This window comes from Sorghum bicolor, chromosome 9 (assembly GCF_000003195.3).
Source record: "Sorghum bicolor cultivar BTx623 chromosome 9, Sorghum_bicolor_NCBIv3, whole genome shotgun sequence".
Lineage (NCBI taxonomy): Eukaryota > Viridiplantae > Streptophyta > Magnoliopsida > Poales > Poaceae > Sorghum > Sorghum bicolor.
Window position 1 is genome coordinate 1,655,933 of NC_012878.2, and position 18,422 is coordinate 1,674,354.

Below are 18,422 nucleotides of genomic sequence, written 5' to 3' on the forward strand. Positions count from 1 at the left end.
AAAACAAGGTTAACATGTGGATGCCTAATTCCTCTTTTTTATTCTTTGTTGAAATCATGATTTTTGGAGAGAGAGAGAGTGGATTAGTGTATTAGCTTGCCTCAACTTCTTATTATGGAGGGAGTATCCACATTTGGTATGCATCCGAATGTTATGGAGTATCCACATTTGTTATGCCTCAACTCCTAATTATGGATACTACCTCTCTCCAAAAGTGCCTTCATAATGTGGATGCATACTCCCTCCATCCTAAAATTCATTGAAATTTGGCTTATGCTACCGTTCCCTGATTTGTTATGAGAGAAAAATATTGTACAATAGCTGATAAACATAAGTTCAAGCGAACATTTCTTCGAATATGTGTATTGAGAAATATATGATATGATTAATCTAATAATACTTACATGATATCATAAATACTAATACGGTTGAAATATATTTCATCAAAATTTTGATTGTTTGACTCCTCAACTGTGAGATGGAAACTTATTTTGAGACAAAGATAGTAGTTGATATCCTACTTGAAAGTTCTTTAGATTCATAATCTAAAGTTAATTTTTGGTGATCAACCTTAGATATAAGGACAAGGGCTTGAAATTAAGGTGAAGGATTTTGTCCTGGTTCATGTGTTTTTATATTCATAAACCAAATTCATATGATTCAAGTTCAAAGTTTTTATTCAAATTTAAAGACCTAAAATTCTGACTCAATAAAAGTATTGAGCTTGATATTTAAAAAAAATCTAAAGATTGGGGTTTTAAGTTTAAACTCTCTTAATCCAAAAGTGGATTCAATATGTTGATTTAGAGTTTAAACTTGCCTTTCGTACTTTTATTGATGACAAGATGAGTTAAGAATGTGTTGTCCATTTGAAACATTTGAAATTGGGACATGTGAGTTCAATACCTTTGTTACTTTGTAACTATTCTATATTATTTTGTTTTATGAAAGTACCGTGCCATATTATTTCTATTAATTAATATCTATATCTATATATATCTCTTTGAATTCATAATACCTATAGTTAGGTGTCTATCTCTTTCACTTAATAATGATGATGCTTATACCCACCTCTTATCTCTCTATCAATTTATATATTGATACCTATATATATCATCATTTGAATTGAAAATGATATCTATATCTAGCTCTGTATCTATTTCAATTAGTTATATCTAAAACAATATATTTATCTAACTCTTTCTATCTTTTTAACTAATAATATTTCAATCAATAATACCAAAATTTGTTTGTTGGGAGTTGGGACTAGAGTCGTTGACTTCTATTTGAACCTTTGTCATTCTTAATGTTATTTAAAATTTCAATCCCTAGTCCAAGTGATCGCGATGTGTATACAGAGGTTATTAATGGTAGGAGATAGAAAGATTGGTTTTCAAGAAGAAAAATGTCGTGTAAGGTTATTGCAAGAGATATATTTTTTTTTCTAATAAAGATAAAGAAAAAGGAAAAGAAAATGCCATAAGCTAAGATATCTGCGTAACATCACTCTATCATCAATGACAGCCGATAGTAGGAGATTTCCCTACCACGAGCACACCTCCAAGGCCTTGTTTAGTTTAAAAAAAAAATTCGCGACACTGTAGCATTTCGTTTGTTTGTGACAACCGTGGACTATCTAGGCTCAAAAGATTCATCTCATAAATTTTGATCAATCTGTACAATTAATTTTTATTTATATTTATATTTAATATTCTATGCATGTATCTAAAAATTTTAAATTTTAGAGTGAAAGTAAACGAGGCCCAATTCGCCTATAAATACACGGCACCCTCCAGTCCACGCTCCACCAACAGCGCCGCAGAAGATCCATGGCCGCACCACTGTGGCAGTGAGCGGTCTTCTCCCTCATCGGATGCTCTCGCCTCGTCACCAACTCGCCGTCAGGGAGAAGGGAGTCTCTGAGCACCGGGTCCCATCTCCGCGCCCTGAGCTTTCGCGCCTCGTGCTCCACCCGAACCTTTTTCGAACTCGCTCGCTCACCCACGCGCCCGTGCCTCGCACGCGCTCTCCGCCGCGGCAGCACTCTCACTCTCACTGACACCATGCCCCGCCTCGCCCTGTGGCCCAGGTGCAGGGAGGTGGACGTGGCGATGGCCCTCGCGGGGCCCGCGCATCCCGCGGCGCCCACCGCACTTTCACGTGGGCCCCTACCGCCCCGGTGCTGCCCCACAGTTCAAAATCTGAATTCGTCAGGGGAGACGACGAAGAAGGTCGGTCTCCAGCAGCAGAGCCTGGAGGAGGAGGAGGAGGAGGAGGAGAGAGGAGAAGAAGCGGAGGCGGAGGCGGAAGCGATGCTGCGCGGCGGCGGATCGCGAGCCCCGGCGAAGCCACGGCGCCCCCACTCCCACTCCCACTCCCGCCACCGGGCGCCGTCCCCGCCCACCCCGTCGCGCCGAGGTGAGCGAGCACGGGCAGAGCTTGCCTCTCCGTTTCCGTTTCCGCATTTATTTCAGAGTATCTAACCAGAGAGGCTCTTTTGGTTTGGTTTTCTTCATGCCGTGATTGCGCAGCGAGCGGGGCTGTTGCTTCGGCTTCCCCCGCGGAGTCGAAGGAACCGGCGGCGTTGGAGGCTCCGGTGGTGTCTTCCGTCGAAGAGACATCGGTGAGTAGACCACCACCACCAGTCCCCCATCTCTTGCTGTTACTTTTCGGTTTCCACCAAGGTTTCAGATTATTACAGCAGCTGCTCCTATTGTACCACTGCATGTTTAAATCGCCGCTTGCAAGTTCCAAGTTAGAAACGTATGCACCTGTTAATTTAATAAATTATTTATACTTGGACTAGAGTTTTTTTTAATGAAAACCTTCTTTCATTTTTTTTAACCCCCGAGATTCACTTCTCTTGTTAGTCATTGTTTTGGCACGATTATCTACCTCGATATATATACCTAGTAATTACAACTGTTATTTGGTTATTACACCAGTTCACATTTGAGTTCAAGCGGGGGTTCAAAAGGGCAAAGAAAGCAATGCCGCTGCCGGTGGATGCGCCGAGAGGTGAAGACAATTCAAGAGAGGTACATGACGCAGCACACTGCTGTCCACAAATGCATTCGGACGCTGTTAAATACGGCTGATTAGTGAACTGCCTGCTGAAAGCCTTGTCCGTGCTCTCTTTCTCTGTTTTGCAGGGCCTCTCCAGCAAGTCAAACGCTGTCCCTGTGAAGAAAGACGCGCCGAAGCAGGTGGAGTTCACCCATTGCTCGCCTGGTATTGTTGCCAGGCTGATGGGCCTCGACACCGTGCCTCGTCCCAAGAAGCCTCTTGACCGGTGCCAGAGTGACACCCGGGCTAACCTGCAGCGACACTTGTCTGGAGTTGTTCGAGATGTGGACAGCGCTTCGTCTGGGGATCAGACATGTAACCTGAGTTCTGATGAGCTGCCAGCACTGAAGGATGTTTTTGAGGTAACAGAGATGGAGAACATGGCGATGCATGAGCAGCTGCAGCCTGGAAATCAGGAGCCGTATCTGACAAACATTGAGGCTGATCTGGAATTTGTCAGGCAAAAGTTCTTAGATGCCAAGCGCCTTGCCACCGGTGAAGGGAATATGAATTCTAAGGAGTTCAGTGAAGCACTTGAGGTACTCCACTCCAAAAGGGATGTTTTCCTTGAAATCCTTCAGGAGAACAGGACTGCAGTGTCAGGATTCTCAGGACAAATCCTTAGCCACAGTGGGTTGCAGTGCTCCTCTCATACAAGCAATGCTGCTGCTGCACAATCATTTGAGGAAGAAATCCCTTGTGGCATGGAAGGTGTGTGTGACGGGATGCATGACATACCAAAGGAGTTTGAGAAACCCATTCCTAGCGTTCCGCTCAGAGAAACTTCAGTTGCACCAGTGGCCCCGTTGGCACCAAATGAGGGCAAGAGTAAAGGTTCTTGCCATCGCTCTCAAATTGTTGTTCTGAAGCCAAACCTTCAAAGGAAAAGTTTCACACCTGTTCTGTCAAGCCAAGAAGCACCACAATATAAACAGAGGAGTGGGACACAACATTCGAAGCCTCCACACCACAGTAAACAATTTTCTCTGCCACGAAACAATGAAGTTCTTGAAGGAGAAAGGGGTTCTGCACTACAGAAGGTTAGAAAACAAACACCTAAAAGCAGTAGCAGGAGGAGACTATCCCAGGAGGAATATAACCTTGAAGTGGATACTGAGAAGGCAAAAGTTAGTTCTAACTCTCATGATGACACCATGCCCTTTTATTCAAGCATTCATTCTGCTGGACCATCAGTAAGTAGAAAGGCCAGAAAGCACCTCTCAGAACGATGGCAAATGGCCTGTCAATCTGGTTCAGAAAATTCAATTCCTAAAGGCATAAAAACACTAGGTGAAATGCTCGGGCTGTCTGATAGAGATGCACCAAGAGAAACCTCCCACAGAGGAGGATCAGATCCAAACTTCAATCCCTATAATGTTAGGGAGGTGCCAGGCAGCCCTCTTGGCATTAGCAGTAAAGATGGGTGGAAGACAGGGATTTACTGTGAAGATGATTCAAGAGCTGGTACATCAAGGAATTTTCCCAGGTCCAAATCTCTTCCATCCTCATCTACCACTTCTGCAAAATTGTCAGGCAGGAGGCAGTCTGCACCAACCCGTAGGTTGCCCATTCTGAAAGATATATTGAATTCACCCACTGATGAATCTGAAAATGCACATATCAGGAAGAGATCACCAATCAGAAATGCAAAACAGAAAAATGGAAAATCAACTGTCTATCTAGGAAAGGAAAATATGCTACCTGAAAAAGAGATTCATGTAACTTCGGAAAAAGCTAGACACAGCATCTGCATTTCTGATCTTTCTCGGGCAAGCAATATACATACTGAAAAGTGTCCTGATGATGCTATCAGAACTGAGGATCAGGAAGAATCTGATTCTGCTCTTCAACACGATTACAAGGAAAAAACACAAGGTTTTATGGGATGCACATACCAGACACTAGCAACATCATCTCCAGAGACAAAAGAAGTTCTATCAATTCAGAATCAGGATAACATAGAATTGAAGGTACGTTCCAACAGTGTCATTTTAAAGCAGTTTTACATTTACCTTGTCAATGTTAGTTGGTCAACATGCACAAACAATCCCTATGATTTCAAAGAACTAGAGTTAGCTTATATGATGTTGGCTTTAAGAGTCATTGCCTCATTTCTATGCGCAAGACTTGAGTCGGGTGGGTTAGGGGGGACCAGTCAACTTATTTTGCTGTGCTCAATAAAAATGTACTGTCTGTACAATTTCTGAATCTGCAAATCACACCATCTCAAGTTATTTTAGTTCTGTTATGGAAATTTAGCTCCAATGGAATAATTTCATTCTGATTATTAAGATTTAACATACATATGGTTCTAGGAGGAAAGGGAACCATCAGTGGAGATTGAAGTTGATCAAGTTGACACTCGAGCAACAGAATCAGCAAGTATTGCAAGTGCTGAAAGTTGTGACTGCTCAAGTCCAACTGCTTTATCGCAACACAGTTCTGGTGAAGAGACTTATTGTGGAATCTTTAAAAGCATCAATGTTGGTATTCAAGGTTAGTATATCAAAGGAAATCAATTTTCCTTGACTTAATATGGTTAATATTACTGAATGCTATTCCTGTCTCTTCTAAAAAAAAAAATGCAGAACTCAGAGAGCAACTGAAGATGCTGAAGATGGAAGACCAAGATGATATTTGTGAAGACTATTCTGGTACATTGTCAAGCGATGAGTTTGACAATGTGAACATCTCAATATACCGATCCATGGAAGAGCAGTTATCTATGTTTAAGGATGAGGAGGACAGGGATTTCTCTTATGTACAGGACATGCTTGCTAGTGTGTGTGACTTACCAGATCACCCAGAAGATTGGCAAGTGAGCTCAGATGTGTTCCTGTGTCTTGAAAACAAGTATAGCAAGCTAGTTTTGTGGTTGAAATCAGACAGGAAACTTCTGTTTGATTTTGTGAACTCTATCTTGGCTGACATGATCATTCCAGACAACGCCTTGCATTCAAAGATCATGATGAAGTGCTTGCCTGAAATAGATCGCGGACAGTTAGCTGAAAACGTCTGGCAAATGGTGCAGAAGCGAAGTAACAATGGACACTTCTTTTTAGAGGATGTTCAGCCTTTGCCATTGGACTATCGTTCTGAGGTAGAACTGGTTGGAATGAATATTGCGAGGATTATTCATGATGACATCATAAGAGATTGTATCGTCGAGTTCATGTCACAGGAGAACTTCAACTACCTTGTTACCAACTAATGTTTAGGGCTGTAGTGGTTAAGCTAGATTGTTAAGCAGATGAGTCACATAACCTTCTGCAAACCACTGGTTTGCGAAATGGTTTCTACTATTTAAGGTGTGGTAGGCTGGTGGTACCATTTGATTGGCATGGATATGTAACCTTGTATAATGTATGGACCTATGGTTAAAATACATCTCGTCTTGTCGCAGTTCCTCCTATGCATGGATTGCATACTTTTGCTGCTTTGCAAATGGATCCATGGTGCAAGCAGTGTTGCGATTGCGATAGTGATAGCTTCAGCTTGTTGCATGGAAGGGATCTTGGATTGAGATCTGTATTCAGACTTTGACAAGGAATTGATCATGGGTATGAAACCAACATAGGGGTTTATTACTTGCTGAGGGTGGAAGAGGCAGCTGCTGAATACAACGGGCAGGACTGCGCTGGTCGCGGCGACCATGTCGGCCATTCCGATGCCGATCCACACTTCCATCGCCTTGTGTCGGTCACCATGGACAATCGAGGCTCTGTGTCGAGGCTTCATTTGGGCATGCAGGTTCAACAATGGTCTCTGGTGCAAAGTGTAAGGTTGCCTGGTTCACAGCTGGTCAGGCGCCCAGGACCAAGGAATTCCGTGCCGTTCTTGCAGGCCGCCACTGTTGTATTCTCCTTGGGGAACGGCCAATCAACCTTCTTCTGGACTAACCGGCTGGCTCAATGGAGCAAGCATTCAGAGCCGGGCACCTACAGTGTTCGCGGCAGTGAAGGTGAGAAAGAGAGAGGCCCTGGTCAACAATGCTTGGGTTAGACTGGGCCACTCACGATGCATGCAGCTGGTGCTCGAATTCGCCAGGATCTGTGACCTGATGTGCAGCTATTGCAGGAGCCGCGGACACCGCCACACCGGCCTTGTTTAGTTTCCAAAAATTTTGCACGTTCTTCATCATATCGAATCACATGCATGGAGCACTAAATATAGATAAAAAGAATAATTAATTGCATATTTTGTCTATAATTTGTGAGACAAATATTTTAAGTCTAGTTAGTCCATGTTGGAAAGTGTTATAGTCTCCGTTTGTCAAAAATTTTGGAAGTAAACAAGGCCACATTTGCTTGTCGGCTCATGGAAGATTTGAACTAGTTAGCTGCCTCTGCGTATGGCGCTATGTTTTTTTTTTGGATCATCAACACCGTTAGGGGCTAAGCAGATTTGGAAGACATCTACACCGCCGCGTGTTCATTTCTTCTTTTGGCTGCTTATACATGGTAGATGATGGACAGCGGAGAGGAGGTTTCGCCATGGCCTACAACCAACTAGCATCTATCACATTATGTGTGATTAGGGCGTCGAAACTATGGATCACATTTTGTTGGGCTGCTGTTTCAGCAGAGAGGTGTGGCACATCTGCCTCTCTAGGCTGCATCTCTTGGATACCATCGTGGTCGTGGAGAAGCTAGTGATGCAATGGTGCCTGCGTGTCAGGAAGCTGATCCCCCAGTTGGCGTAGAGGATTCAATTCCCTCTTCTTTCTCGTTGGCTAGATGTTGTGGAAAGGTGCTAGTGTAGCTGTTTCGGTTTATCTTGTAGTTGTTTGTGTAATTTTTTTTGGGTGGGCGTTTATTGTGTCCTTGAGTTTCGGTAACTTCGAGTTATTGCTACCGGGCATCACGTTTCACACTCTTTCTTGCTTCAATTGTTCCTTTAGTCCGTTCAAACTGCTAATTGTCATTAGGTCAGTCTCAACGCATAGTTTCATGACACAGTTACCAAGACTATAAACTAGGTAACCGAGCCACATGAGTTTCATGGGGATGAAACTCCTCTCTCATCTGATGAAACTCCTTCATTTAATGACCCTGCCAAGTTAGCAATTTTGCTTATATGGCACCCTATTTAATGTGCATGACACTCTTATGAAACATGTATTGAGACTGACCTTACGCACTATGCTAGATGACCATAACTGAATGAAAGGAGCACTTGTGTTGATTGCCTTGCCGGAGACTAGGAATATTCAGGAGTGATCTCAGCTTGCAGTCTCCAAGGTTTAGAAATCTTCAAGAACTTCTTCTGACAACTCATTTGGAGACCAAAGAAAAAAAAATACTTCTCATCAATAGAGTTATGGCTAGAGCAAATTGTATAATAGCTCTAATTTTCTTTATCTCTTTATTTGTTTCCTAAACTCCTCCCTCCCTCTCTCTTCCCTCTCCCCTTTGAGTTGTTGTTTTACTCCTGTTTGCAGCTTTTGTAAGGCCTTGTTTAGTTCCAAAAAAATTTTGCAATTTTTTTTCAGATTTTCCGTCACATCGAATTTTGTGACACATGTATGGAGCATTAAATATAGATAAAAAATAACTAATAACATAGTTTGCCTATAATTTGCGAGACGAATCTTTTAAGCCTAGTTAGTCCATAATTGAACAATATTTGTCAAATACAAACAAAAGTGCTACAGTCAGTGGCGGACCCAGAAATGGACCAAGAGGAGAGCTAAATAACATAGCTATTTTTTTTCTCGCTCAATCTAGTACACTAATATATATAGCTAAGATTGATAATCAATATTGATTCAAAGTGCTCAAAAGCAAAGATTCATAGAATAAGTATATAAAAATATCAAATACGTAGAGTCTTTTGCTAAAAAGAAAATCTGTTAAAAATAATTTGAGCCCAAGAGGACTGCAGCCACCCTAGCCCCCGTGTGTTCGCTAATGGCTACAGTGTACATTTTGCAAAAAAAATTTAGACCTAAACAAGACGTAGCTTTCTCGATTGTTTTATTTTTCAATAAATTTCAGTAGGCCTGTTCGTCCAAAAACATATCCATGAGTGAGGTGCGTAATCTCTGAGTTAAGGTCTTGTTTAGTACCCAAAAAGTAACTAAAAAATTTCAAAATTCTCCATCATATCAAATCTTATAGATATATATGGAGCATTGAATATAGACGAAAATAAAAACTAATTACACAGTTTGCCTGTAATTTGCGAGATGAATATTTTAAACCTAAATAGTTAATGATTGGAAAATATTTATCAAATACAAATGAAAACTGACACTTCGTCTTTCTTTCCAGCTACAACAACTAGAGCGGGAAAATCCTACCAGTTGGGAAGCTAGACATCAAGGTTGTGATCAAATTGTGTGTTCTTGGTTCGCTCGAGATATGCTATAGTATCCAAATAAAAAAAAATTTTGCCAAATTAATCAGGCTTAAAGTGAGTTCTGACACATAGGGACTTTGCACTGTTTGGAATGTTGGCCCCCCTCCTGTGTCGCCTTGCGGTTGACTTGACCATGACCAAGGTACGTATGGAGTAGACTGCATGCGTTGGAGACTTCACCGGTAGTCCTAGGCACTACTATACCAAGGCCATTAAATATAAAAAAATAAAAACTAATTACACAGTTTTAACTATAAATTACAAGATAAATATTTTAATTTTAATTACTCCATAATTAAATAATAATTGCACAGTTTATCCGGCATGGACCAGCTGGTGGTTGACTTGACTTGATGGAGACTAGCAGCCACTGTTTGAGCTTACCAGTCGAATCAACTAGCAGTGTTTTTCTCTCACAATAAATCAACTAAAGTCTTTTAGTTCAATCTAAAACTAATTTTTTTAAGATTCTCCGTCACATCAAATCTTGTGGCACATGCATAGAGCATTAAATATAGACAAAAATAACAACTAATTGCACAGTTTACCTGTAAATCGCGAGATGAATTTTTTGAGCCTAGTTAGTCTATAATTGAACAATAATTACCAAATAAAAACGATAGTACTACAGTACCCCAACCCAAATTTTTTTGGAACTAAAACAAGGCCCACTACTTTCTGTCATAACTTAAGTCTGGAAAAAAAACTCGAAGTTCGTTAGCTCGCTCGGCTCATAGCTGGTTCGGCTCGGCTCGGCTGCCGAGCCGGACCAAGATTTTAGCTCGTTAGCTATAACAAGCCAACTCAAGCTAGTTTGCAAGCCACTCGCGAATCAAACAAACTACAATTTTAGAGAAAAAATTACCATAATTTATATTAGTTTTTTATTACTTTATGTGTTACACTTATATGAATATTTGGTTCGACTTAAGACTATTAGATATATTGTTTTTGTATATTTGATATTTTTAAGCTTTAGATAAATACAAATATTATATTTTATGTACTTTTATATTTATCTCACGAGCTTAACGAACCAGCTCGAGCTCGTAACGAGTCGAGCCGAGCCCGTTTTCCAGCTTATTAAGATAATGAGCCGAGCTGAGCTTATCCTAACGAGCCATAACGAGCTAAGCCAAGCATATCGAGCCTTGCTTATCACTTATCAGCCAAACGAACAAGACAAAACTTATCAGTCGAATCTGTGAGCCATTCAGCAGTATCTTTCTCACAACAAATTAATGAATATTGCTTTCTGTCATGACTTATGAGCCAAACGAATAAAACCCAATTGGAGTTTACACCCTGGTGCATTGTGCAACCTTTTTCTGTTTCTAAGACCTTGTTTAGTTTCAATTGCAATATGTGTAACATTCCCTGATCTACTTTTGCAACATCCATATAATTCAATTGTAACATACCTCTAAAACATCTATAACAATTGAAACATACAATTGCAACACAGTGGGAGAAAGAGCCTGGCCCAGGGGCGTCATGGTCACCAGATCTGAGGGCGTTGGGACCTCCCTGTGGGGGAGAAAGCCGGTGTCAGGGAAAGGGCGCTGTAGGGGTGGGGGAGGAGGACGCCGGGGTGGGGGAAGGAGCCGCAAAGGTTGGGGGAGGAGGACGCCGGGGTGCGTGGAGTTGCTGCCGGTGTGGGAGAAGGTACCACCGAGGTGGGAAGGAGGATGCCGCGGTGGGGGAGGGCGCTGTGGCCAGCTAGGGAGGGAGCTGGCGGCGTATGCTGTGGAGAGAAGCAGACCGCTGCCGGGCATGGAAGGATCGAGCGACGGGATATAGAGAAGCAGGCACACACGATGGAGATGAGCAGAGTCGTCCAGAAGGAAAAAAAAAAAATACGGCACGTAATCGAGAAAAGCGGAGTAGGCTGAAAATAAAAAAAATATATCGTTCATTATTTCTGATGGGCCATGAGGGGAGCAGGCCGAGCAGCTCCATAGGCCCAGGAGGTGTGTCCGGACGGGGCGGTCGCCTGTATCCAATCATTACCGATAAAAAAATACGACTTATAAGACCAGTCTTAGTGGAGGTTTTACAGGGGTATCATGCACATTTAATAGGGCACACCTCAGTAAAAAGGGAATCTTTACATGAAATGGGCAGGAGAGAGAAAAAATTCGTTTCACCGCGGTGAAACGACTCCGCTTTGTTTCCTAGGCATCGGTAACTGGGTGAAACGGCCATTGAGGGGGATTCATCGTTTCATTGCCGATCCCGTGCGCAGATGACCCCAGACATCTATATATGTGTTCTGGTGATGTCAACTTGCTGTACCTGAATTCAATATGTACTGCAGTACTGTACTACTGTGTTAAGCTTTGCTGTCAATGGAGTTTTAGTAATTTAGAGTTGCTGCCGGCCTGAATGCTTTTTTGCTTTGTAACTGATGGTGCTTGTTGTTCAGATCATAGATATGGCCACAGGATTTTTGGTGCATATGATCCCAATCAACTACAACAATTAAATGCTTTTTGTCACCTTTTTTTTTTATAGAACGTGCCTAAGCACGCATTTCATTAAGGAGAATAGGAGTTTGTGAATCATACAATTAACCGATACGAAACGAAAAAACGTAAAACGAAAATGCAAACATACAAACAGCAAACCGAATGGGGTAACGACCGTTAGCCCCGACAAAGAAAGCAAAAGGAAGATCAGCCAACACGAGCAAGTAATCTCGACAGTTAGTGGAAGCCCGCCGAACACCACTGGGCAGCCTCATCCTTGATGGCCTGGAGAAGCTGCGCCGGAGAAGAAACTCGACGCTTGAAGGTTCTGGAGTTACGTTCTTTCCGAAGAAGCCATCCAACGAGGAAGAAAAGGGAGTCGAAACCTCTCCGAATATCCTTCGGAAGAAGCTTACGAACTCTAAGCCACCAGTCAAAAATCGGTTCCTCTTGCACCCTGATGATGGTCTCCAACCTGACAAACGAAAGCATATGGAACCAAATCTCCTTACTGTAAGAACAGCCTAGGATGATATGTTCGATACGCTCAATCCCTTGATCACAAAGAATGCAAACATCGTTATCCTGAAGGGAGTGACGGAAGCGGCGCTCCGCAGTCCAACAGCGCCGGTGAAGCACAAGCTAGAAGAAGAATCTGATCCTTGGTGGCGCTTGCGTTTTCCAGATCTGCCTCGCCCCGTGAAGCTGCACAGAACCGAAGAACAACGCTGCGTAGGCCGAGGAGGCCGAATAGCACTGGTCGGCGGAAAACCTCCAAGCAAATGAGTCCGGCTGAGAACTTAACTCGACCCGGTCAAGCATGTCGCACATGTTGGCAATCTCGACTGCCATTTGCATTGTAATCGCCCCCTGAAAATGAGTTAGCCAGCTGTTGCTGTTCATCGCGTCGGCTACACAAACTTTGAGCTTTGACCGCTTCACAGCTGTGAACACATTGGGTGATAGAAACTGAAAACTGGAGCCCTCCACCCATCGAAACGTCAGAATGAAACTATGTGTTGTTGGGGCTGTTTCATCAACCGTTTCATTTGACTCTTGATGACGTTTTGATTTTGAAAACTGTGTAATGACACCAACCATTAAGTTTGGCCTAAGACAAGGGAACAGCCTCTCATCTTCCCTCCAGCACGCTCCTTCGCATTTGCAGCACGCTCGTTCGCATTCCGTGGCCGCGGCGGCGAATGGCGACACTCTTGCGGCAGGCATCGGAAGTTTGCGCTTTCTTCCCCACGGTCTTTTCAGTAGAAAATGAAGGAAAGAAATAAAAAAATATTGCTTAACAACTCTAACAGGTATGCGTTGCGGTCAAAGCCGTACCCAGCTCAGTTAATTGTGCTATCTGAACACAACAGAACAGATCGAACACGCAGAATTGCATTGGACTGCAGGTTCATGCATGAATCATGGTTGTTTGGCCTTTTTTTAGTTCACCTCAAAATTCCTCGTCATATTAAATCTTACGACGTAATCATAGAACATTAAATATTAACGAAAACAAAAATTAATTACATAATTTGTCTATAATTTACGAGACAAATCTTTTAAACCTAGTTAGTCTATAGTTGTCAAATACAAATCAGACTCCAAAAACTTTTTAGATTTAAACAAACATGACTTACCTGCAGTCTTGTCCTAGACTACCTAAGTACTCCCTCCGGTCCTCTATATCTGGCATGGGCAGGCTAATTCCAGAGACCAAGAAGGGTATTAACTGCGAGTAACAGTGGCCTAGTCTTGAGAAGTCTATTGGTCAGGATGCAATCGAGCTAGAACAGATGCAACGTTTCCGTTGCCAAGCTGGGACGCACGCACAAGACTTCGTTGCCGAGAACGCTTCGTTTAACCTGCTCCGTAATTAATTCTCTCTCGGTATTCTAGTCCACCAGATATTATGGCCAAACCAAAAAACAGGTGGGCGCCAGATATAGAGGACCAGAGGGAGTACTAGTAGGCTAGTACTTGTGGGCAGGTCATTTAGAATCTGATATCTCTAGTTATGCACATTAGCCCTTTGTATCTTTGAAAGTATATTGCGAGTATAACACAAGTTTGCAACACATCAAGACTCAAGGTAATGATGATGAAGTATTGGGATATCAGATAATACAAAATTTACAAGTTCTTTTTTTCTTTTTTTTTTTATGATGAAAGGTGGCAAGAGTTTTTTTTTCCAAATTATATTAGAACAACAAAAACTAAAATAAAGACATACAAGTGCAACTCCATACTACTCACGCACCAAGTGCTACTCTAATATTTAACACACATGTTATACTTTCCAATTTTTTTTGAAACAAATACTAATATTAACTCGACAACAATGTGTTCAAGCTGCACGAGAAGGTTCAGTTATAGCTGCAAGTAGTCTCGGCACTGGGGGCATATCAAGCCCTTGGAGACCCTCAAGAGCCCGAACGATTTCACCCATCGTTGGCCGATCTAACTCATTATCTTGAATACACCAAAATGCAACTTTGAAAACCCTTTCAACCTCTTCCAAATCAAGGTCACCTTGCAATCGTGGATCCACCAAGCTTTGTATGTCTCCCGCGTGAAGCTTACTGATGGCTTGAACCGGGAAATATGCAACATGACAACTGTTGCTGCTATATACTTCTGGTGAATTCCTCCTTCCTGATATGATTTCAAGCAGTACCATACCGAAGCTGTAGATATCAACCTTTGGTGTAATAGCAACTCCACTAAGCCACTCTGGGGCAAGATACCCTGCGGTTCCTCTGAATGTGGTTAGAACTCTGCTAAAATCCCTTCCTACAATTGCTGCCATCCCAAAGTCTGCAATCTTAGGAACGAATGATGCGTCTAGAAGTATGTTTTCTGGCTTAATATCACAGTGTATGATGCATTCGCGGCAACTTTGATGCAAGTAGCACAATCCTCTAGCAACTCCTATGGCTATTTTATGCCTAGTGCTCCAATTTATGACGGAAGCATTGCTCTTAAATAGATGGGTATCGAGAGACCCTTTTGACATGTGTTCATAAACAAGTAGCCTCTTATCACCTTCACAGCAGAAACCAATCAGTTTAACTAGGTTGATGTGTTGGATCAATCCAATTGAGCTCACCTCGGCCCTAAACTGCTTCTCTCCCTGACGGGCACCATCAAGCTTTTTCACTGCTATCATAGTCTGGTCACCTAACAATCCCTTGAATACAGAACCAAAACCACCTCCTCCCAGTCTTTCTGAGAAATTTTTAGTAGCATGAACTAAACTACTGTATCTAAATGCTATAACTCCACCACCACTGCCTTGATTTCCATGTAATGGCAGCATACCACACCACTTGAATTTGTTACTCCAAATTACTAACAACGACAAAAACATCATGAAAACTATAAACCCACAACTAGCAATGCTTGCCACAGTAACAATGCTCGGTTTTCTTTTATTGTTTCTTGTCAAATCCTGCGAATCTCTAGCAGGAAGGCGAAGGTAAAGAACTTGATCAGAAAAATTATCGACGCCATCATTTTGATTTACACCAAGCAGTTCACCATACCAGACAGAGCATTTGTTATTGTTGTAGGAATAAGCGGTGCAGGAGCAGTTACCAAGACAAGCTTCTGCGCATTCTCTCTGGGTCATAGCATCTTGTATGCTCTGAGGGTAACGGGGATATGTAACTCGAGCTATGGTGTGAAACATGTCGTCTGATGAAGAACTTGACATGTTCTTGTTGTTACTGGCTGTGCATTCTAGGGGAATACTTCTGACGCAACCTCTAGTTGGATCGCCGGCTTCCCAATCATGAGGTGAATTGGGAGAGAAGCTCTCCATACAGCTACAAAATAATGGACTTGAGTTGCCGTCACAGACGGTGAAAGATCCACATACATCAGGCAGACTGCAGGGATCAGCAGGTTGGGCATATACGGTTTGCCAGGACTGTTTTCCCTGTGACCAAATATTCAGCTTAATCTGACCTGAGACATCTATTGAGACGAATGTGGAAGATGCCTCATCCAGTGATTCATACGTGAAGTACTCCTCCTCATGGTTGTTGACATATGAGGGTAGGAGCAAACCTTTGGTGCGTGCATCCGAGTCTAGCAGCCCAATGAGTGTTTTTACAAGTGTGTAGGCCAATTTTCCAGATGACCAAGACAGGTACACAACAAAAGGAGGCTTTCGGCGCCTATGAGACAGCACTCCATTGGTGTCTAGTTCAAGTATGTATGAGCCAAGGCCTGGATCAATGAGGTTCTTCTTTGAGATGAACCGGCGGTTCAGACCGGTGACCTTGTTCCGGCCTAACTTGGAGCCAGGAAGCCCAACATCTGTTGGGTAGTCAAAGCTCTGCCACAAGGATGTTCCATTAGGTGATGAGCATCCTGCCGCTATGAGGGCAAGGTTTCCATTGTCCATGAGAACAGCAGCGGTGGCATTAGGAGTAGTGTTTGTGCTGATTTCTGCTGTCGACCTATTGACAAAGTGAGAAGTGGACCAAATTATGGACTCGGCAGTGCTGGCATTATTGTTTAAGATGGTTATCATGAGATTGCCATCCCATGAAATTTTTAGCCGTGTCAGCCTTAGCTCAGGGTATGTGATGGGCTTGTCCCTATTAGCGATCCAGACAGGGGTAAACACTGGGATCTTGTTGAACCATATGCCAAGATACCAGCCAAGGGAGGACAAGGTGGACTTACTGACGATAGTCGTCGTCCCTGAAGCTGGCTGGAACTGGAAGAAGCCAAATGCAAACTTGCCATTTCTTGATATGAGTTTGTCACCAACGACAAGCGCCTGGCCTACCGAGAGAGTATCACCATTATTTGCCATTGCGGCAGGAAGGGTGTGCAGGGAAATGGAGAGAAGGAGCCCGCAGATTAGCATGTAGAGGGGAGCCATCAGATCAGCCATGGATCAGAGAAGCAGAAGAGAGAATGCCGGTCTCAAGTGTGCAGATGGGAGGGAGAGAGGAGTGTCAGTCTATGAGTAGCTGTTCATGGATAGGATGGCTCCGCAGGAGGAGTGAAGCGTAGTGTGCTGCTCTGCTGTTGAGAGAAGAAAGAAGAGAATTGCATATATATATAGAGAGAGAGAGAGATGTTGAGAGGAATTCACATGCATGAAATGAACACAAGAGGTAGATATGAACCCTTAGCGACGCTAAGAAAGAATGTATTCAGAGTTTCAGATTGTTGGTCACGAAAAATTATAGCAATTCAGACTGCTGATTAGGACAGTAGTACGTATACCTAGTACAATGTACACACTTGGTCTACGTACCCACATGTAGTAGGTAGTCCAGGTAAGCCACAGCCCACAGTCAGGCAAGGTAATCATGATTCATGCATCAAGCTGTCGTCCAATGCAATCCGCGTGTTCTGTTCTGTTTTGTGTTCAGACTTTCAGACAGCACAGCCACCATTAATTCATCAGTTATCAGGCCTCGTTTAGATGTGATTTTTTAAAAATTTTCGCTACTGTAACACTTTCCTTTATTTGTGGTAAATATTATCCAATCACAAACTAACTATAGTGTTAAAAGATTCGTCTCATAATTTACAAGCAAACTGCGTAATTAGTTTTTGTTTTCGTTTATATTTAATACTTCATGCATGTACACAAGATTCGATGTAACGGAGAATCTTGAAAACTTTTTGGTTTTTGGGTGAACTAAACAAAGCCCGGAGTTGTAATCGCCACCATACTAGTCCTAGAAATCGCCATACAGAAAAATGCTGATAGCCAAATATGAACTCCATGGACGAGAGTAAGCGACTAGGACTGCGCGCATGCATTCATGTCGAGCTGGTAGATGGACGGGGAAGGAAGACACGGCAACCAACCAACGCTACCTCCGAGTCCAGGACGAGGATGACATGGGTGGCCGGTAGATGATACTTCCTCCGTCCACGAAAGAATCAATTTCTAGGATCCGTGCCAGTCAAATTTTTTAAAGTTTGACTAACTTTATAGAAAAGAGTAACAACATCTATAATATAAAATGCACATTATATGAAAATATATTATATGATGAATCTAATAATACTAATTTGATACTCTAAATCTTAGCATTTTTTTCTAGAAATTTGGTCAAAGTTTAAAAAGTTTGACTTAGGACAACTCTAGAAATTGACTCTTTCGTGGACGGAGGCAGCAGCGCTGGCACCAGGACTGCCAATGAAGTTTTCCAAGATGATTCCGATGCAATTCATGCATCCACAGATCATGCACTGGTCTAGTCAACCGCGACACCTTCCAAACAGTGCGTCACTCAATGGGCATATCCTGTGCTTCCGCTCACCTGACCTTGTTTAGTTCCCAAAATTTTTTAAGATTTTCCGTTACATCAAATTTTGCAGCACATACATGAAGTATTAAATATAAATAAAAAATATAACTAACTGTACAGTTTATCTGTAATTTGCGAGACGAAACTTTTGAGCCTAGTTAGTCTATAATTAGATAATAATTGTTAAATAAAAACAAAAGTGCTACACTAGTGAAACCTACAATTTTTCGCGAACTAAACA

At 42.4% G+C, this 18,422-nt stretch overlaps 2 protein-coding genes across 2 annotated transcripts; one reads left to right on the plus strand and one right to left on the minus strand.

The window, feature by feature from the left end:
* On the plus strand, positions 1,868–6,527 carry LOC8067350. The gene is made up of 6 exons (XM_002439123.2): positions 1,868–2,418; positions 2,532–2,623; positions 2,946–3,038; positions 3,153–5,036; positions 5,382–5,562; positions 5,655–6,527. The coding sequence occupies exons 1-6, from the start codon at positions 2,064–2,066 to the stop codon at positions 6,275–6,277; spliced, it is 3,228 nt and encodes a 1,075-aa protein (XP_002439168.1). The 5' UTR covers positions 1,868–2,063; the 3' UTR covers positions 6,278–6,527.
* LOC8068699 (G-type lectin S-receptor-like serine/threonine-protein kinase At2g19130) lies at positions 14,179–16,858 on the minus strand. The gene has a single exon (XM_021447652.1). The coding sequence runs from the start codon at positions 16,801–16,803 to the stop codon at positions 14,242–14,244; it is 2,562 nt and encodes an 853-aa protein (XP_021303327.1). The 5' UTR covers positions 16,804–16,858; the 3' UTR covers positions 14,179–14,241.